Consider the following 22,850-nt stretch of genomic DNA (forward strand, 5'->3'; position numbering starts at 1 on the left):
GGATTGGAAGACTCTATAGACGCAGGGTTTCTGGGAAAAAATAAATCTAGATTCTGGATAGGCTTTCATCATTCAATATAACATTTAAAAGTATCATCTCAAAAAATCAATCAGTGGAAAATTTTTCTCAGTCGAGAAAATGACGAAAATCACCATTTTTATCTGTAGAGAATATTAGTTTCTACGATAAGTCTCTGTGATGAATATATATTTTGATGTTTAAATGTGTTTACACTGAAATTTAGACAAGTGAAGGAAACATAGCCTAAACTAGTTTTTGGACTGCGTTATCACCAGAATTTGGAAGAAAAATAACACATGGACTGCCTAAAGGTTTCTTCACATAACGCTGAAATACGTCTTCGGAAGATGTTGCCGTCCTGCTATCACCCAACATTGAAAGCTACGCTACGCTGATGGGAAAGGGACAGACACGTAGCTTGAATTTAACATCGGGAGCTATTCCAGCGTAGGGTAGCTAGGTGTGAAGATACCCCAAGTATTTCACCTACCAATGTTTTCACATCAGTTTCGGTTTTTTCACATTGGTTTTATAATTTTGAGGAAATACGCCGTGAGTTGGTGAGTTTGTTCGTCATTATTGTGCTCTTACTCCCCCGTGCTCTTTCCCGTGAAGATATGTGATGCTAGTTGTCTCTGATAATGTGCTGTACATACACTCTCACCCTGCCAGGAAAGTAATAATCGACAATATTCGACAGTTTAAGCAAAAAATCGGCGCAAAATTTGGAACCGCCCGATATTATAAGATATCTTCTAATACTATCTTTTCTCCTCTCCATGAAATGCTCATGTCTTGAACTTATTGAAGTTATGTGTCGGTTTGACAATGCATCGGTTCATATCATGCCATGAGAATGTAGATTGTAGAGAATATGAAAATCCGCTCCAACATGCCAAATAAAAGCCTCAACTACAGAGAAGGAACGTGTAGCTGTACTGTACGTGAGCAATACTTGCTAGTCTCTCCGTGTAACAAGCTACGTTTCAACGATTGCACACGAAAATTAACCTAGAAAAGTGGCAACACAGAGTAGACTTTGGCCATTGGCTGGCGTCATGTATAGGGCACAAATTCACGTCAGCTGTTGACACAATTGCAGGGGAAAGGGCTCGAGGGTGTAGTGTCGGGAAGGGCTGGAATGCAATGAGCAGAGTCGTAAAGCCTTTAACAGAGTTTACGCTTCATAATGAACAGCTGTGGTGAGGGGGTGGGGGTTAATAGTGGTGGGTAGGGGAGGGGAGGGATGTCATTCTGCACTCAACTGCTGCAGGCTCCCTAAATAGAAAGGCTTTTTGATGACTGCTATTTGAAACTTGCGCGAGAATTCCTATATCGACCCCAAGCCAGAAGCCTCCACACACAGCCTGTCAGAGTATACCGTTTTAAAGACACCATGAACCCTGCTTGTGGGCTCGTTTACAGATAAATACGAGGCTTATCAACAAATTTACTCGATGAGTGTAATGAAACCTTGTTTAGGTGCCCTTTATAGATTTACTCGTGAAAACAATGGGTGATTGAACTTTCATAGAAAGGTAAGTTGACATTAAGAGTAGAGGTGAGTTCAAAGTCGTGAATGCGTTAGTGAAGAGTCTTATAGATATCAAGTGGTGAGTTTTGTGATTACATTTTCCTGAGAATGATGCTCCTGACTACATTTACATACATTATTTCATCATTCTCCTTCATCATGCTCGATACTTTTTCCCTGACTTCAGCTCTAGACTACTACTATCCAATGATAGTAAGAGGAATTAATAAAAACAATATAAAAACTTGGAGTACCCTTTATTGAAAACTTTAAAATATTTGAACGACCAGTTCCGACCATAGGTCATTTTCAATTTAAAATTATAGTAAGAGATTTACATTGATCGGGCGGCTACAACCTGATTGATTTTCAATTATAATTTCACTCCAATTTGCACAAATTGCAAGTGGTTTTATTTTAAAAAATGATTAATTGCTTGTCTTCTATAATATATTTTGGTGAACTGAACATAAATGTATAGATAGTTTTTTAATTGGATAAATTCATCCCAAAAATTTTATAGTAGCTTTTTCATCCCATTGCTCTTTTATATACAGTCAATCAAATTTTCAAACCATGTAATCACTTCATACCACAGCAATAATAAAATATTCACTTTGTCTGTTACAACCTGATTGATTGATTTTCAATTATAATTTCACTCCAATTTGCACAAATTGCAAGTGGTTTATTTTAAAAAATGATTGATTGCTTGTCTTCTATAATATTTTTTGGTGAACTGAACATAAATGTATACATAGTTTTTTAATTGGATAAATTCATCTAAAAAATCTGATAGTAGCTTTTTCATTCCATTGCTCTTTTATATACAGTCAATCAAATTTTTAAACCATGTAATCACTTCATACCACAGCAATAATTAAATATTCACTTTGTCTGTTTAACATCTTTCTAACTGAAGAATAACATGTTGCAATAGCAGAAAGAAGCTGCTAGCCAGTTCTACAACTCATTTATTGTTTATCGAGTAAAACGTAATTTATTAGCATTAATAAGAAAAGTTTATAGGTAGACTAATGAATTCTGGGCCACGACCGTTTCATAATATCTTGATCAAATACTAATACTTGTTGACTTGAATGTAACAGCTATAAGAAAAACAAGCTGAAGGAGCTGAGTTAGCACAGTTAGGAATAAGTATGGGAATGCAATAAACCCGACAAGCAATAAACTCAACAACTGGGATTTATTTTCCGCTTGCTGTATTCCAACGAAATGAGGCCCTCCTTAGTAAACAATCACTAAGACGATACAGTTTTCCATTATCTTCTTGTGAATTCATGTTGTAAAAATGTCTGCCCTGTCTTCCAGCCGGCTAATACTACACGAATGAGGATTAGCTGGAGAATTCATGAATCCAGCTAGAGTGGAATGAATTCTTGGGAAAGCTGCTGAAAGGAATATTTTTGTCTTATTCCACTTCATGCTGAAAATAAGCTCTGATTTTTACGGTAGCAGGTGGTATTATTTGAAAATATTTTTAGAGAAGTTCATAAGAAGGTTGAATTCACAATAGATATTTCATTTTATGCTTATCCATATCATGGATGGGATATTGTAGCCTACTGATTCATATATTTTACATTTTCATATATCTTTACATCTTGATACATTTTTCATAACATATGGAACCGGAAGGAATAATATCAATGAAATGTGTAATGTGTATGAGTTGGTGAGGTAAACGTCCATTTCAAGTTATACGCGGAAGTTGAAGACATTCCTTCAATTTTATTACTTGTAAGATAGTATTCATATTATTCAAATCAAATTTTATTTCGCCACAACAAAAATGATAATCCTCAATACAAAGTTGAAAAAAACATATTGATCAATATTCAAATATACACGAAAAACAACTTGTCAAAACAAAATAACATGTTTGGCGCTGCCTGCAAAACCGAAGTTTGAGTGCTGGCAGCGAGTATTGATATTGATTTTAATATAAAAAATTTCAATGAAAAAAAAGTAAATGAAGAAATGAATAGATGAAACAAGAATGAATATACATATGAAAGGAAATATAAATGAACATAGTATAAATAAAAAGGAAAAGTGTAATTTGAAGCACTAAAATACTGTATATAAGTAGCCTAATTACTGAATGATGAATTCCATTATGTGGCTTAGAAGATAAATATTACAATATTATTATATTTGTGGTCAGAAAAATAAATTAAAAATCACAGAGTAGAAGACAGAGAATGAATCTGAGAAAATATATTTGAGGTTTGGAAGTAAAATAAAAAGGTAACTGCAATAAAAGAAATATAGGATAATTAAGTGAAGGTGGAATTTACTGGTGCATCATGTGTGAATGAATTGCGAGATATTCACTGACTTTATTCATTCTGCTATATTTTTTATACTAGTTTTCGCTATTAAGTTATCTGGTATGAGGTTGATCAGTCTGTTACTTATGTAAGGGAATTGTCTCCGGAATACAGTCATGTCTGTTCTATTGATTTGGAAATTACCCTGCATACGGAAATCGTAAGTTCTAATTTGTGGTGTAAATTGATATAGATTCACCAAAGTCTAGAAATTCCAACTTATCACACCTTATTGAATGAAAAAAATGTTATATTACTGTAATCAAATCAAATAAAAGTTTCATACGGCAGTTATTGACAGAATATTTTGAGATAACGACTGGAGTAGATACAATACCTTGAGACTTATTACGTTATTTGTCGAACTAGCAGGTAAACTGTGCTCCTCAAGGTTCCAATAAAAAACTGACAAAAACATAAACTACTGGAATATTGAAAAATTGAAAATAGACCCATAACTATCCTCGGTAAATTGAGAATCTTTATGCAAAATTTCAAGTTAATTAGTTCAGTAGTTCAGACGTGATGTTGCGTAACTCGTGAATTACCTATTTCGTACGTGTATAAGCCAATTCTTTCCTGTATTATGTTATAGATTATTCCTCAATGAATTTATAGCTCAATGAATAGTTCTGAATGGATAATAGGCTATCAATCACGCAGTCCTCTGAGATCAATCAATTCAAATGAACATAGTATATTTGTTTCACGCGTTTGAACTCATCTCAGAGATTGAATAGCTCAATACTGAGTTGGGTGAATTGTGATTCACAGGCTACGAATATATCAGCCCTTGTGCCCACATTCTCACACGTTACAAAGCTCTGTGAATTTGTATTACTCTGAGTTCACAATCGACTGTAACCACAAGTTTATCAAACACCCTGTTGGAATTGGAGCATTATTTCAAAACGGACCGCACTGACAAATATACACACTATCGTTTGTCTGTTTGAAACTGAAAGCGCCAAATCAAACAGTGTTTCTATTGGCATATTGGTGTTACATTACGCTGAGCCACTATAAAGCAAATTATTTGAGTTTACCCGGATGCAAATTCATTTGAATGTTTGAACATTCCTGCTTGTTGATTGGATTATCACACGGAATAGGAGTGATGTGATTGATTGTCCCTGATGATACGAACACAATATTGAATCATTCAAACAATCACATCTATTGCAAATTATTTTGAATACAGAGAAGTTTACCCTATGATAGTATGGTTGCATGGCCAGGATTTTCCAGGATGGGCTAAGGATATGCTGTGAATCTGTTCCATTGTCATCGAATTCATTATCAACGAAATTCATAGATATCATAGTAATTCATCATTGTTTCCAATGATGGCGGAATTAAACCAAACGTTCATTAATGATCCTCATTACTAATTTCACGAAGTTTAGAGTGTTCAACATACAATCTACAGCACATTTCAATTTAGTTCACTCATCATATTGTATTATGATAGTGTTCGATTGCTGACCTACTAACCTTTTCAAAATTGTCACAAGCACTATCTATTTTGAGTTTGGAACGTACATGAACTCTGCATGTCAGCTCATTAGCGTTGCCCATAGGCAGTGCATGAGACTCACGCTTCTAAAACTGTAACTTTAGACAATGATCGATGGATATGTTAAGCATGTGCATAACTGCATAACGTGACGACATACATTATCCACTGTGAAGTATGGTGACAATGTATGGAGAGGGATGAATATTATTGCGATTATGATCAACGATCACAAGATAAGTTTACGTTAAACATAATATCTGATATTATAATTGTACCAGGACATGTCGTGGCTACAAAACCAGAAACTGCAAGGTCACAAAATAGTTCGTTCAAAGATGATATTATTTTCGTTTATCATGTTCCTGTTTGTATACAATGGTCGCACCCTAACCATGTAGGCCTATAATGATGTAATGTAACTATTGTCATAAAGAAACTATAATCTTCATCTATGTTATATTTATTCTTCTTATTCTCATTCTTCCTTTTTCCTTTCAGAGATTAGGCATCTCTGCCTGTTCGATCCTCATATTATCCATCCATCTTTATCTCGGACGTCCTCAGTCTCTCTTGCCTTACGGGTTGTAATTGAGCACCAATTTTTCAACCTTTCTTTCTTCATTCTATTCACATGTTGGTACCTTCCAATCTACTCTGAGATATATATCCGTTTATAGAAAAGACGTTGAGTTGTTTCCTTATCCCAGTATTTCTCGAACGATCTGTGGTATTATTTATCATTGATTAGATGATGTAACTCCGATTTGAAAAAAACTCGATAGATGTAAACAGATAGATCGTTGTCATCATGATATTATAATATGATTAGATTACACAGTACTTGCACTCATATTACAGTTTCAGATTCCGCTCATATTACAACCCGCCTGCGTTGATTGGATCAGATCAGTGTCTGTGTTTGCGGTAGTTACATGAACTGCAGCTATCGCCTATCATATAGCTACAAGTGTAGCAACTATTGTGATAAGACCGCAATCCTTTTGAATTTAAGACTTGGTTGTTTGGCTGCAGGCTAATTAGAATGCAACAAGGTCGATTCAGACTGACCCCTGAACTGGGCGAATGTACCCTATGTAGGCTGGGGCTATGGAGGGAGGGGTGTTGTGGTGATAGCGGTGGTATGTTGCGAGATAATTGTCTGCTCTCTGATTGGCCGGCGTCCCAATTAGAACGCGACAGCAATATTCATAATGATTAGAGATCAGCCACACCACACATGCTATTGCGCCGCATGGAAACATAATGCCACACTATCAGCCCTATTTATGACTAGACTAGGTAAATAATTAGACATTCGATCGCTACCAACTAAGGTTAATCTAATAGATAGATCTATCTATTAATCTTGGGTGTCAACTCCTTGAAAAGTACTGCACGAAGGTGCTTTATGTAATTTAAAATAATTAAAAATATTCCTCATTGGACGGTTTTATTATGGGTTGATTGGTGCAGGTTCATATCTGACTATAGCTATCAAGTACATTATCATATTTGCAGATTATAAATTTACTGTTGCTAAGGTACATTATTGGTTAATAGAGTTATGAGTAATATGTGCATTAGTAGGTGATGTTTTGATTGAAAAGTTCATTATTATATCAAGTAAGTATTGTATAAATTTGGGAAATATTATATGTTTTCTGAGGAACTATTATTTGTCAGTAAATAACATGTTGTGGAGTGAAATTTACATGAATGTTCAATTGATACATCTATTTGTTTGATCCTGTTTGTGATTCGAAAAGTCTAAATTCATTTTTATTTGTTGACAGGTTGGTTACTGCAGTAGAATGAGTCGACTCTGGTTTATGTGAGTCAAAATCATAACATTTTTCTCAACAACTCTTTTTTCACATTGGTCTCCAACCAAACTATTCAAATCATAATAACAAGAATGTGACAAATAAATGGAATCAAGTGCTAATTAAAAGCATACATATAAGTAGTAGCTTGCAGATCAGTCTCTATACTAGTATAATCCTAATGTTTTGATAAGTTTCTGTCAGTATTGAATTTGAATAAATAGCTCCATCAGGTATGCCTTTTGCTATAAGTACCCAGCAATGCAGAAACTCTATCACGTTCAAGTTCTTTATACAGTTCTTCAACATGTTTCTGTCTCGAAGAATGGTAAAAGGATCTGTGTGGTGTGTGTGTGTGTGGTGTGTGTGTGTGTGTGTGTTGTGTGTGTGTGTGTGTGTGTGTGTGTGTGTGTGTGTGTGTGGTGTGTGTGTGTGGTGTGGTGTGTGTGTGTGTGTGTGTGTGTGTGTTGTGTGTGTGTGTGGTGTGTGTGTGTGTGTGTGGTGTGTGTGTGTGTGGTGTGTGTGTGTGTGTTGTGTGTGTGTGTGTGGTGTGTGTGTGTGTGTGTGTGTGGTGTGTGTGTGTGTGAATGTGTGTGTGTGTGAATGTGTGTGTGTGTGTGGTGTGTGTGTGTGTGTGTGTATGTGTGTATGTCTGTGAACACGATAACTCCATTCTTAATTAATCGATTGACTTGAAATTTTAAACTTAAGGTCCTTATACCTTGAGGATCCGTCAATAAGAAATTCAATAAAATTCAACTCAAGATGGCGGAAAAAATAGCGGATGATTACTAAAAAACCATGTTTTTCACGGTTTTCTCGGAAACGGCTCTAACGATTTTCTTCAAATCCATACCATGGATAGCTATTCATAAGCCCTATCAACTGACTTGAGTCTCATTTCTGGGAAAATTGCAGGAGCTCCGTAATATTCTTGAGAAAAATGGCGGATATCCACTAAAAAACCATGTTTTTCACGGTTTTCTCGAAAACGGCTTTAACGATTTCCTTCAAATTTATATCATGAATAGCTATTTATAAGCCCTATCGACTGACATGAGTCTCATTTCTGGGAAAATTGCAAGAGCTCCGTAATATTCTTGAGAAAAATGGCGGATAATTACTAAAAAACCATGTTTTTCACGATTTTCTCAAAAATGACTTTACTGATCTATTTCAAATTCATACCCTGTATAGTTATTTATCAGCTCTATTAACTGGCATGAGTCTCCTTTCTGGGAAAGTAATGGGGGGTCCACCCCATCCTTGAGAAATGGACTTTGTAACCTCCTTCTCGTGCATGAGGTAGGTAGATAGAGCAGTTCATAAAAAGAACACAGTCATAGTCGAGATATTTCATCTGTAGAACAGCTGTTTTGACGACTTTTAAAAAATATCATCAAATTTCACAATTTACACAAAGGAAAAAGTACTCTGAAAACAATTATATATACACATATACAGTAGTCTGATCGTAGTTTCAAGTATGTTGCTGCCAATCGTCATTATGTTATTCCCCTAAATTATTCTCTTCTAAGAATGGGGCTTACAGTTCAATGAGCAAGGAAAGTTGTGTGAGTGCGCCACACCAGATTTTTCAAATTTGTTCTCCAAACAAACTATTCAAATCATGATAACAAGAATGTGAGAAATAAATGGAATCATTTGAATTATATCAAGTGTTAATTAAAAACATACATATAAGTAGTAGCTTGCGGATCAGTCTCTATACTATAATCCTAATGTTTTGATAAGTTTCTGTCAGTATTGAATTTGAATAAATAGATATCACGTATGCCTTTTGCTATAAGTACCCAGCAATGCAGAAACCCTATCACGTTCAAGTTCTTTATACAGTTCTTCAACATGTTCCTGTCTCGAAGAATGGTAAAAGGATCGCTCCACTACACATTTTCAAATAAGAGTGCTCAAGCTCGGAAAACAAAGATTCGTCTGTGAGTCCTAGATCATAATTCTGATAACATAGATACTTGTAGCTATATGTCTCAACAACTGGTAAGCTAGGAAGGATATTCCTCAAGTTTTATTACAGTCATGAAATTCATAGTTGGATAGTTTTATCATATATGGCTGTATATATGGAAGGATCTTTCAACAGAAGGTATTTGAGTTTGATTGCTTCATGACAACGCCGATTTTGATTGCTTAAACAATCAATAGTTTATAGCCCTGAAGGCTTCATAGTTGGCTGGTGTTATGGCAGTATAAGTGCATTATGGTCGGCTCTGCACCCGGGTCTGGTCTCATTTCGAATGCATGTAGCCGCCATGCATACTTCATCAATGTTTTGCCGACCGAAGCGGGGCTCCCTTTATGTGAGTAGAGTCGGTTGTATCAGATGTTCAAGTTGTTGGAGCCTCGAGCTCGCAGCTCTATCCTCTTGAATGAAACGTTTTGTAATCGACCCCGGGGTGAAACCCACTATATAGGTCGCGCTTTTGCTATAGCTATAGTTCTCAGATCGATCAAGGGCTTTTCCAAGGAGCGCTGTTTGCTTATTCGTCCGACCGTACGACCACAATCCTTCGAGATGAATAAATTTCTCGCGAATATTGCATTCGGAGAGTGAGAGAGGTTGCATTTGAAGAGTGAGAGCGAGTAAGAGAGGTTGCCGGTCTGTTTGCAAACCAGGCTCAAGCTCTTATGAGGATGTATTTTTCCAAAACGATTCTCGGTCTGAGCTTTTGTTTGAGAGCCTGTCGATTGTTATCGCGGTCTCTGCAATTCTCCAGCATCCAGACAGCAATACTCCTAAGCATAGGCTTGTTATAGCGCGGACGATATATCCATAAAACATGAGCGATTGTGATTCAACCATGTACTTTTTAATAAACGAGTTACTGACATTCAAGTATTGCAACTGCCACGTGATCTGATGATATAGGTATTATAGGTATTAATGTTTTATCATTTATGATTTTTTTCTAATGAAAAAATGGGATTAGGCTCACTCAATTTCTAGTTGTTAATGTTTTTGATATTTCTCTAGATGTCATAAGCCTCTCATACGGTAGTTGATAATCTGTAATTCCTTTCTCACTTCTTTTCCCTGTCTCAATACCTTCGATTTCAGGAGATTCCTCTATGTTCCAGCCTTGATAGCTCTCTTGGCATATCCATAAATGCCTGTCCTTCCTATCTTATAGAATAGAAGATTAAGGTGAGGTTTCATTTTATATCTACACAAGCCGTCAGGCTCGCTTCGCTCGCCATATCCGTCTATCCAGAGGGCTCCGCCCCCTGGACCTCCGACTGGATCGTTCAAGAATGAGATCAGCAGGCTCGCTTCGCTCGCCTGCATTTTTCATTTGAGCATTTTTATAATAAATGTTAGGACGATCCTGTTGGGGGTCCAGACTAAACGTCTGGCTAAACGGATATGGCAAGCGAAGCGAGCCTGACGGCTAGTAATATAATATTCCCAGGAATAGCTCTGATTGAAGTAGCAGTGCCCAATCAATTTTTCCGCGATAAATGCATTTCAATCTTCAACTTGGTGCCAACCTAACAAAGTCAACTCAACTTAATGCCAACCTGACAAAATTATTAATCTAGTTACCAGTTAACAACTGTTTCGAAGAGGTACTCTCTCTAGATTATAGTTCTATATTAACATATGGTATGGACATTTTTCAATAATTATAATTAAGAGAATAAGAAGAATATACATGCTAAAAGACGAACTTTAAACCCTTAAAAACCACCCTTAGAGTTAAAATATTGCCAAAAGATTTCTTAGTGCGCCTCTAAAGGGCCAACTGAACATACCTACCAAATTTGAACGTTTTTGGTCCGGTAGATTTTTAGTTCTGCGAGTGAGTGAGTGAATGAGTGAGTGCCATTCCGCTTTTATATATATATATATATATATATATATATTATATATATATATATAACTTTAATATCATAGAAGAGTATTTTTAATAATAATTATCAATACGGAAAATTTCAATTTTCAATCCTTACTATAACATGAATTCTGTACCTGCAATCCTTTCAATTATGAAACATCAATGCTACGATTTGGATTATCATGAATACTTCGAGGCGGAGTGAGTGATATCTCTGATGATTGATAGAAGATTATCTAATGGAATAAGATCTTATTATTCTGAGAGGAATAATAATCTGATCTCCCGATATATAGTACAGGTCTCTTAAAGTTGTGCAAAGGCTGAAAATGAACTATCTACTGGTGATATATTTTAAAGTTTTTCGATTTGTATATCATCAAGCTATCAAAATGGAAAAGTTTTCTCAGGAAAACATTTTTTTTCGATCATTACTTTTTGAGATATGAGCGCCTAAAGTTAAATTTTTTGGGCAGAACATTTCAAATTGAATAATAGATAAATCCAAGAAATTTTTAGGATGAATTCTCCATGGTATTGTTGATTTAATAAAACAAAGATTCTCAGAAAATATCAATTTTTGAGAAAGTTATTCAATTTACTAAAAATAACAAAAAATAACTTATAGTTGAGTCACAGCCCTAATTGAAATGTGAGTCGATCATGAGGATATGTGTGACTAAGGAGAGAAAATCAAGAAATTTCATTGCAGTGTCTTAGACGTAGGTTATATTCCTTACATCATAAGGTGGTTCAGCCTTATAACTCGATATTGTTATTATTATTATTAAGGTGGTTCAGGATATTCAACTACAGCAAATATAGTTTTATAATTATTGGGATAAGATATAAGGAGAATGTACAGAAAAGTGAATGTAAACGGAAATATAGAGGAGTTAGTATTCGACGGTGAGGAACAAAGAAAGGAGTGAAGACTCCTTGGGAGAATGAAAGGAATAATAAGAGAGTTTTGCAGAGAAGGTGCAAGCAAATTTTGTACTGAGAAAGTTCAAGGAATAGACTAGGGTAGGTGAAATGGGTAAATAGACTAGAAGCTGGTTTTGGTTTTAGGTAAAGGAGAGGAGGGCTATAAGTAAATGAAGAGGAAACACAGGGATGCTTATCCTGACAGCGAAATTGGCAACCTTGCTGGAAAAGGAGGAAATTAAAGAGTAGCCGATTTTTTCTTCTTTAATTTCCGCCGCTCTCTCATTTTATCTTTATTGTTTAATAGATTTAGTGCTTTAGTTCGTGACCAGCGTAGAGATGTGCTACGAGAAAGAATGGAAAGATTGCTAGTGTGAAGTGGAGTGGGAGGAGGAGAAGGAGAAGAAGGAGGAGGAGGAGTAGGAGGAGGAGGAGGAGGATGATGAAGAGGAGAAGGAGGAAAGGCCAAGACAAAAAAGCGCCCATAAAACGCAGCGGTGCCCCTTTTCCCTGTGTGGGAGTTTACACCGCACGTTCTGTACTTGCTACCTGTTCCATGTTACTTGCCTCTTTATCACTGTTCCCAACCAACCAAACATTAACACCATCCTGATACCGTTTTCACCTGTTTCTATCAGCGACAGCTTACAATTCACCTTTTATTTCCATTTCTCCCATTCACTAGTTGTTTACCTCTCGTATACTGTACTTCGAAGGGAATTTAGGAATAAAACCTCAGGTTGGTTGTAAGTCTGGTCAGGTAGATATCCATAGAACGGTAATTGATAGCTTTTTTAGGATTGATTGTTTATCGGATACTGAACTGCATTGAGTGAGGTAGATCTCCATAGGAAGGTTTTCGATAGCCTTAAGGATTGTGTGGGCAATAGATCAAATACTGAACTCTATTCAGTGGATTTTAAAGAGGTTCGTGAACAGTATTGAGATCAAGTGGTTTTGTATTGCCTTGGAGTTGAAGGGTTCCTTGTATTGTACATTTTTTAGGGGTTACTTTCATCTGGCGGAAATACTAGTCTTTGGTAAGATTCGAATTGTAGCTCTTCCCACACCATTTTACGCATCACAATATGGTAACTGTAGCGGAAGAATATTAAAGCCGTGTTAAATTTTCGCCAACACTATAGAATATTTTTGTATATAATTTCCAGTTGAGGGATTCTTGTTGAGGGAAGGACTCAGAGGAGAGAGTCCAGAGAAGAACTCAAGGCCTCTGATTGTATGACAGATTAATTTGTCGACTTCACCCCCATGCTTCTATTTTTAGGTGCCACTAATCTCCGGTTTCGCAAAGCTGGGTCGAAATATCTGAACATGTTCAAATCAGGTACGCTTCACAACGAGTACACTGTAAAATCTAATTCTATATCAATGGTTTATATCGATAATTCCAGTTCACACTTGTAAATCGTAGCCTGCTAGCCCATGATCAAATATCTTGACCGAGCTTGTTGAAACTGGGCATAAGAGGAGCTTCGGTTTTGATCGATGTCACTACATAATCAGATTGCATTGATGAAATATATGGATGTCATCGTGCTGAAACTCCATCGAGATCTAACCGTTCTGTTCACTCACATACTCCACTTGTGTTTGTGATGATTACATGAGTTACAAGAAGGTCGATCGCGAGCGCGACATACACTGAAAGATAAACATCGAGGTAAGCGTTCTGTTTGTTTCCTAACGTGACAAAAGTAACTCTTTTATCTCTGAAGCACTTTCATGTGATGTTAATGTGATGTCCATGAACAGGGAAATCGATTCATGTTGTTTCTGATATATTTCGCATTGCATTACGTAGTTCCCATATATATTTTGAAAATACAAAATTTGTAGATTTGTAATTTTACAATTAAACAGATTTCATATTCAATCATAGTGAGATTCACAATAGGCCTACTCCAAAAGAAAACTATATTCTATCTGAACTCCACATTTATTTGAGAATAAATTGAATCAACTTTGTATCTGATTGACCTTTCAGCTCCCTTTTTTGACATTCCCATGCTGCATAATTTGAGTGATTATTATTGTATAACCTGCGGTGAAAGATGGATAAATATTATGGCTCAAGTATAACTCAACGGAGATCGTTCCATTCAAATTCCCTTCTATTGGATCATTCTACAACACCTTGTAACAAATGGTTGTTGAATATTTATAAAATGGGATATTATGGTTGAGTAACCTGGCTATTCTGCATGATGGAATCAGAAGTCCAGGGTCTGTGTCTCATGTATATTCAGCGCGGCACTAAACGATAGATAGGTCCACGCTGTCCTATAAAACTGATTTTATTGCCTTTGTGATCAGTAGCCAAACCTTGCTGAAGACTGGGTTCTGTGAGGGTGAGGTGGGGTGATGGTTGAGGGGAAGTAGTGGTGAGGAGAAGTGTGCTGAACGAGTCTCTTGATTCATTCCACCACCTCTTCAGTCCATTAAATTCTGCCGGTAACACTTCATCGTTCAAAGTCGATTAGAGAGAGCACGAAACAGAATTCTAAACAGTGTAGTCGTGAACACCGAGATGAATGAATTATTTATACGATGAGTTGACAGGAATCTTATGGAGGGACTTTTCCAGGGCATTAGTGACGAGCAGACTTACTTGTGCTAGAATGAGAACGGATGTTCTTCCTGAGGGAAAAGTGATGGTTTTGTGCGGTCCTGGTGCATAGTTCTGACACTAGCTAGTAGAATTATTCATTATTTGTACGCTTAAAACGAGACACTATTATTATTTGTCGCCGTTGAGACGACAGAATGAGAAAGACAAAGAAAAGGTCAGAAGCTGTGAACTTTTAAGTAGCTTATTCAAAATTCTCCCTTCCGTAAAATGAACAATCTTGGATTTCATCCTTTTGTGTTGCTACTCAGGAGTCAGAATACGGCGATAGTGGCGGAAGAAACAGTTTGTGCAATTGGGAAACTGTCAAAGTGGTGACATCGAATCTTCTTTGTCGACTTATCAATTGTGGCTGCAATAACGGAGATTGTGATGATGTTTATTATTTCGAAGTGAAGTGTCAACTTTTTCCAAAAGGGGAGAAGTTGACACTTGCTCACTTCCTGTACAAAAACAGCGGGTGAAACACAGTTTCTGTTTGAGAGTCAAATGATTTCAGTCTCCCTCCTCTATCAAGTTTCAGATTATTTCTTTCACAAGCTCAGCTCAGACGAAATGGAAGAGGACCTATTGAATTTCTCGATAGCTAGAATAGAGAATGAGAGTCCTATGGGTGACGGAGAGGGGTAGATGAAGCGATAACGGGAAAAAGTGAGAAAGAATTGGAACAGGAAAGTCTCGAATGAGACAATGTCGTTTGTCACTAAAGCTACGGGAAATACGCTTGTTATTGCCGGATTAATCTTTGCTATTCAACGTGAATCTCAGCATTTATACTCTAACGAAGCAGATTAATGTCATCATTGTTTCCAGGTGGATGAAGTTTATCCGTCCAGTAAAGCAAATTGGGATTTCTCAAGCATTATCTGACTCTATATCATGGGAGCGAACACAGCGCCAAGATAACTACTGCAATGTTGCAGATAAAAAGTGTCAGTTTTAGCAGTAATAATTTCGTTTTGAGGAGGAAAATACATGAAATTCAACAGCAAAAGGTTTTGTCACAAACCTCCGTCAAGACACGAGAAATCAAGAGATGCCTTGCATGTTATCAATGTGGATACCTAGTTTTTTTATGCAAGTTTTATGAATCAAACTCTACTCACTTTGCACAATAATGAGCCCGTTCTCGGAACATGGAATGTGGTAAATTGTCCGATTCACAATTTACCAGGTGAAAATTTCCGCGTCCCATGGGAAGAATTTTGACAGATTCTGTACCAGAAATCAGTTCCAGTTCCAAATTCCTGCCCCACAGTCGAAATGGTAAATTGTGACATTTCAAACTTCTAGAGCTCTCATTGGTTGATTGAATTATTGTAGTCTGCTTGCTTATCTGCGCATGCGCTGATAGCTTGTTTACCATTGCAAACCAACAAAATGATGTTTGATAACCATTTGTTAAATGCATTTTTATCCATAGAAAATTTGAGAGTAATGGAATGAAAGAAATGCACACTTTTCTAGACGGTAACTTTGTAAAAAAGCCTTTGTTTATTAATGCAGCTAGTAAACGACACATTTTGGTATAAATCAAATTCATAAGTGCACGCCAAAAGCTTGAACCAACGATTTTGAAATGGTTTTCCATGGGAACATTTTGCACTAGTCACGTGATTGAACAATTTACCACTGGAGTAAGAAAAATTTACCAATTTTCTGTGTTACAAGACAACGTGTTTTCAAATCTAATAGACATATTTGATAGGAGTGCATACGATACCTTCCATCTAATTATTACTCTCATTTGATCAGAATTCTTCACGATACCTTTCATCCAATCATCACCCATGTTTTCTACTTTTAGCAATAATACGAGCATAAATATGTAGCTGAACAATGATAGTGGATAGCGTTAATTCTTACATTTTGGTACAATCGTGTCAACCGTAGAGAACGAATTCGAAGACTCTTAAGATGCTACCAGATTAGAATGCTAGAAGCTAATACCAGATTATTAGATGCTACTAGAAACTGCTCCATGTAATAAGTAAGAAATGGGCATTATTGATTGAGAATGCTTTTTGCTATTCACACCCGTTTAAGGCGCTTAGCTGTCATGTAGCCGCCTACTTTTGATTTATGAATCCCTTGGCTTCCGGTAGAGAGCGCTTCTCGCACCTTTCCTTCCCAACTCACAGGAGCCTTTCTTGCGCTTCCTATCATCTTTAGCATCTATTTTCTTAGCGCGGGAAACCGAGAAGTGGCACGCCTGCAAGCCTCGCGGGAAATTCATCTTGAAACTTTTCCTGCTCTGAAAAATGAGGACGACAAGGCCACGTGTTTGAAACAGATTAAACTGAGCTGCAATGTGATCTGCTCTAACATTAATATTCACCTTTTCAAGTTTCTCTGTTTATCTATGCATGTGAGTCTACAAAGTGAGAATGTTTGTTCAGTGCATGAACATTTTGTACATTCAGGTGTGCTGCATAGACGTTTTTCTAGACTACTAGTCTAGTTCACTTCCCACACAGCTCCCTTCAGATTTTAACATGGAATTCACTCAGCTCACGTGCTTTATGCCTGAAAATATCCCATGTACCCTTTTCGAGATTATTAAATTCCTGTAATTCTTATTGCTGTTGTTTTGTTTTATCTATTCAGATAGTTTTCTTTTTCCACTTCTATAGTGTAGTTTTTCTTTGAAAACACGTTTCAAACTTTGGAATTTTGTATATGAAAATGCAACTTCCATTACAGAAAGTCAAATTCCATTCTCTCTCTCTCATCGATGAGATAATTCACACTGGCGCACAAGGAATCTTCCTTTTGCCGGTGTTTTTGCCTCATCCACTGTACTCATGCTTGTGAACATAAATAAAATCTTCATTTAATAATAATTATTTATAATATCATGAATGAGGATATCATTTCGTTATTATTTATAATTGAATAAATTGATATTTCTCTTATTTTTTATGTATGTATATTAGTCAAGTTAAGTAGCTAAGTTAGTTTAAGTAGTTAAGTATATTAATTTTTTTGTAAAGTTTTTTTTGTATTTTTTTTGTTCTTGGAAAATAAATAGATTAGGAAATTGGAATGAAATTTAATAGTCTCAATCTTTCTGTATTTCTGAGGTGGGGTTGTTGTGTGTATCCATATTCAATGGGATCAATATTAATATTGTCAAAAAAACTGAATTTTTATAACAATCAGTGATGGATGTAACACTATTATCAATCTCTATCAAACTGGAAGCTTGAACATTGACAAGCCGAATATAATATGTTGGTGAAGCCCTCCCATTGGTTATTAGTTTTTGACCAATGAAGGTTGAGCTCTACTGTGATAGGCCGAGGCAATGGAATATTTGAGCGTGTCCAGCCCCGGCCAATGACAATATGTAGCTCAACATTCATTGGTCAACAGCTGATGACCAATCGTAGGGCTTCACTCTCACACTATTCGGATGCTCAATGTTCAAGTTCTTAATTGATAATTTTGTAACAACCGAAACTGGTATCTCAAATAGTTTCAATGAATTGGTGGTTTTGAGAATACGAGGTCGTTTTCATTCAATATCCTTTGATCTATTGTCAGTATCTCCTGTTGAAGAAATTTGTTTTCTGAATGGACTATGATCGGCTGTTGAATTTAATTTTTTGATACAATTATAACAAATTATCATACATAGAGCATTGGAAATAGTAGATATGTTCATAGTAAATAGTACAGAAATAAAGATACACATTACTCTATTTTCACACAGAGTATTTCACCTTATTCACAGACGTAGTCTTCTTGGGGGGAATTCTTTCACGCAGAATCTTTTACCTCATTCACAGACGCAGTCTTTTTGGGGTGAATTCCACTCCATCTGTAGAACGACTACTTCAATTCTACTAATATGCTACTACCTATCTGAAATAATTTATTGTAAAATTCAATGTATGAACTTTTACTGAACTTGTAATTCCATGTGGTGAATAAATTGACATTATTTGATTATCATCCATTTCTGTATTGTGTGTTTTCAAACAGGACATGGGAAAGAGAGATAAGCCAAAGAGAGAAGCAACGAGCGGAGAGAGTGTGTAACTTGTGTGATTAGTAAACTGTGGCATGCTGAGTGCAGGGGAATCCATGTTTGCCAAATAAATTGCATTTTAGTTCACCGAGCGCGACTCTCTAAGTGCAAACCCCCACCACCAACCCCACCACCACCAACCCCACCAATTCCACCCAGTTCGTTTGCCTGTACTCTCCTCCTATTAGTTGGTGAGACAACCTCTATACTAGTCAAACTGGACCATTAATTTCTCTTTCTACTTTCCCACTAAGCTGTGTCTTTTATTTATACATCCTACGAATATTTTTTGTTGAATGACTTTGATAAATCTATAATTTGGTTTTGTTTTGTTTTTTTAACTTATTCATATTTCATCGACCATTAGAGTTATGTAATACAAATTGAATGATTTTGATACATCATTCTATAATTCTATGCTTATTTCATTTCTTTTTTTTTAACTTGTCATTGATATCACATAATGAGAACTATTCACAATAAATATATTCTCAATCTTTCTGTATTTCTGAGGTGGGGTTGTTGTGTGTATCCATATTCAATGGGATCAATATTAATATTGTCAAAAAAACTGAATTTTTATAACAATCAGTGATGGATGTAACACTATTATCAATCTCTATCAAACTGGAAGCTTGAACATTGACAAGCCGAATATAATATGTTGGTGAAGCCCTACCATTGGTTATTAGTTTTTGACCAATGGAGGTTGAGCTCTACTGTGATAGGCCGAGGCGATGGAATATTTGAGCGTGTCCAGCCCCGGCCAATGACAATATGTAGCTCAACATTCATTGGTCAACAGCTGATGACCAATCGTAGGGCTTCACTCTCACACTATTCGTATGCTCAATGTTCAAGTTCTTAATTGATAATTTTGTAACAACCGAAACTGGTATCTCAAATAGTTTCAATGAATTGGTATGGTTTTGAGAATACGAGGTCGTTTTCATCCAATATCCTTTGATCTATTGTCAGTATCTCCTGTTGAAAAAATTTGTTTTCTCAATGGACTATGAGCGGCTGTTGAATTAAATTTTCTGATACAATTATAACAAATTATTATACATAGAGCATTGGAAATAGTAGATATGTTCATAGTAAATAGTACAGAAATAAAGATACACATTACTCTATTCTCACACAGAGTATTTCACCTTATTCACAGACGTAGTCTTCTTGGGGGGAATTCTTTCACGCAGAATCTTTTACCTCATTCACAGACGCAGTCTTTTTGGGGTGAATTCCACTCCATCTGTAGAATGACTACTTCAATTCTACTAATATGCTACTACCTATCTGAAATAATTTATTGTAAAATTCAATGTATGAACTTTTACTAAACTTGTAATTCCATGTGGTGAATAAATTGACATTATTTGATTATCATCCATTTCTGTATTGTGTGTTTTCAAACAGGACATGGGAAAGAGAGATAAGCCAAAGAGAGAAGCAACGCGCGGAGAGAGTGTGTAACTTGTGTGATTAGTAAACTGTGGCATGCTGAGTGCAGGGGAATCCATGTTTGCCAAATAAATTGCATTTTAGTTCACCGAGCGCGACTCTCTAAGTGCAAACCCCCCACCACCAACCCCACCAATTCCACCCACTTCGTTTGCCTGTACTCTCCTCCTATTAGTTGGTGAGACAACCTCTATACTAGTCAAACTGGACCATTAATTTCTCTTTCTACTTTCCCACTAAGCTGTGTCTTTTATTCATACGAATATTTTTTGTTGAATGACTTTGATAAATCTATAATTTGGTTTTGTTTTGTTTTTTCTCATTGTATTTCTATAGTGGAGCAGAATAATAATACTGCATGCTTAGTTTTCTATTAACTTTGGAGCTTGGAATGTCAGTGGTTTGGCGGGGAAAAAGGTAGAACTGATATATGAAATAAAGCTATTGAAAGTTTGATATTTGGAACTAACAGGAACAAAAAAGAAGGGACAACGCTGCATGAAACTTGAGGATGATTATCTATTGATCTACAATGGTGTACCAATAAGTGAAAGAGCCAGAGCGGGTGTAGGAATCTTGATCCATCCAGAACAGCAATGTAACATGAAATAATGGCAATTCATGAATGAAAGAGTCTGAACAGTAGACACATCTGTAGGTGATGAATTATTCACAAAAATATTTGTCTATGGGCCAAATGAGGATGAAACTTCTGTTACAAAGGATGATTTCTATGAGATGCTACAAAAACAATAGATCAAGCAAGAGGAGAGGTTGTGAAAATGGGGGATATGAATGGCAGAGTGGGAAAGAAGATCATAGATGGAACACATGCAGTTGGAGCACAAGGGGAGAATGTGTCCAATGACAATGGAAAGAGGCTGCTACAATTGTGTGTGAATAATGATTTGGTTCTGACAAATACACATTTTCCACATAAAGACATTCACCACATAAAGACGTTCACAAGAGTGATGACATCAAGAAATGAGAGATCTATTATTGACTACATCATTGTTAAAACAGGTACTTGGTACAGAGTGAGAGATTCTAGGGTAATGAGAGGACCAACAATTGATAATGATCACCACTTGCTATTAATGAAATTGGCTTTGAAAACTCAAAAGCATAAGCCAAATAGTAGGAAAGAAATGCCTCGAAATTACAAAATCAGAACCTTCAATCAAAAGTTACAATCAAAAATATAGAGAGATAGTAACTGAAAAAGTGAGGCAGGCTGAATACAGTAATGACTTATTTCTGCATGGTGTATATGTGTTAAAATCTTTGTAACTTGTGAATTTCTATCTTGAGTTGCTGTCCACTGTTATTTTATTGTATCTCTAGTAGAGTAGTCTTCTTGATGTATTTTTCGTTCGCAGTGTAGCTCTAGTAGAGTAAGCCATTAGCTGTATTGTTTTTTTTTGTTTCTTTGTTTTGTTTTCTTTTCTCATTGTATTTCTATAGTGGAGCAGAATGATAATACTGCATGCTTAGTTTTCTATTACTCTTAATTTTCACTTGTTTTGTATATTTCCACGCAGGAATAAAGTCAAATTTATTATTATTATTATTAATATCTTATGCAAGCTGATGACCTAGAGGAGTGCTGGACACATTTCAAACGCATCATCAAGACCTCAGCGGAAACAGTATGTGGTAGAATGAGGGTCGGCTCTCTCCAGAGGAAACCGTCGTGGTGGACCAATGAGGTGAAAATAGAGGTTCAGAAGAAGAAGAAACTTTGGCGCAAATACTTGCAGTCGAAGAGGCAGGAGGACTACAACTCGTATAAGGAGCAGAGAGCAATAGCCAAAAATGCTGTGAAAAGAGCTAAGGAAATGAGCTGGATGGAGTTTGGAAGAAAGATGGAGTCAGATTTTGGTGGAAATCAGAAACTGTTCTCCAAAACCCTGAAAAGTATGAGAACTGAGAAACCTTGTCTTCTGAAGTGTATAAAAAGTGAGGAAGGAACCCTACTGACTAAAGATGAAGAAATTATGAGTAGATGGAGAGAGTATTTTTGTGAGCTGTTGGAGGGGGAAGGGAGAGGTACCCCTGATCACTCACAGAAAGAGGAGTACCCAGGAGTGATGCTGGTGGAAGAGGATATAAGGCAGGAAGAGATGAGGGCAGCAATTAACAAAATGGAGGTTGGAAAAGCAGCTGGGCATGATGAGATTACACCTGAGATGATCAAGTACATTGGGGTGTATGAAGAGAAGCTACTGCTGAAGGTGCTGAGGCTTGCCTGGAAGTACAAGAAGATTCCAAAAGATTGGGAGTTGGGAATAATAATACCCATCTTTGAAAATGGTGATGATAGAGAGTGTAAAAATCATAGAGGCATCACACTTCTCAGTGTTCCAGGGAAGATATACTCTTGTATCTTGCAGAATCAGCTACAGGAACAAGTGGAACATCAACTGGATGAGGCATAATGTGGGTTCCGACCGCAAAGAAGTACACAGGATTTGATCTTCACACTCAGACAAATTATAGAGAAAAACTTGGAGTATGGGAATGAGATGTGCCTAGCTTTCATAGACTTGGTCAAAGCATCCGATATAATACCATGGGCTGGTTTGTGGGAGGAGCTAGAAGGCATAGAGGTATCAAGGAATATCATTGAAGGCATAAAAAGTTTCTATAAAA

The 22,850-nt window shown here is 36.5% G+C and overlaps 2 protein-coding genes across 3 annotated transcripts in view; both read left to right on the forward strand.

Moving 5' to 3' along the window:
- LOC111057775 (CCN family member 1) overlaps positions 1–22,850 on the forward strand; it is a 146,615-nt gene that overhangs the window by 22,306 nt on the left and 101,459 nt on the right. The gene's annotated exons all lie outside the window — the stretch shown is intronic.
- On the forward strand, positions 21,779–22,636 carry LOC120352044. Its single transcript, XM_039431482.1, has one exon. It carries the CDS (start codon positions 21,779–21,781, stop codon positions 22,634–22,636), a length of 858 nt encoding a protein of 285 aa, XP_039287416.1.

The sequence above is a fragment of the Nilaparvata lugens genome, chromosome 6 (assembly GCF_014356525.2).
Source record: "Nilaparvata lugens isolate BPH chromosome 6, ASM1435652v1, whole genome shotgun sequence".
Taxonomy (NCBI): domain Eukaryota; kingdom Metazoa; phylum Arthropoda; class Insecta; order Hemiptera; family Delphacidae; genus Nilaparvata; species Nilaparvata lugens.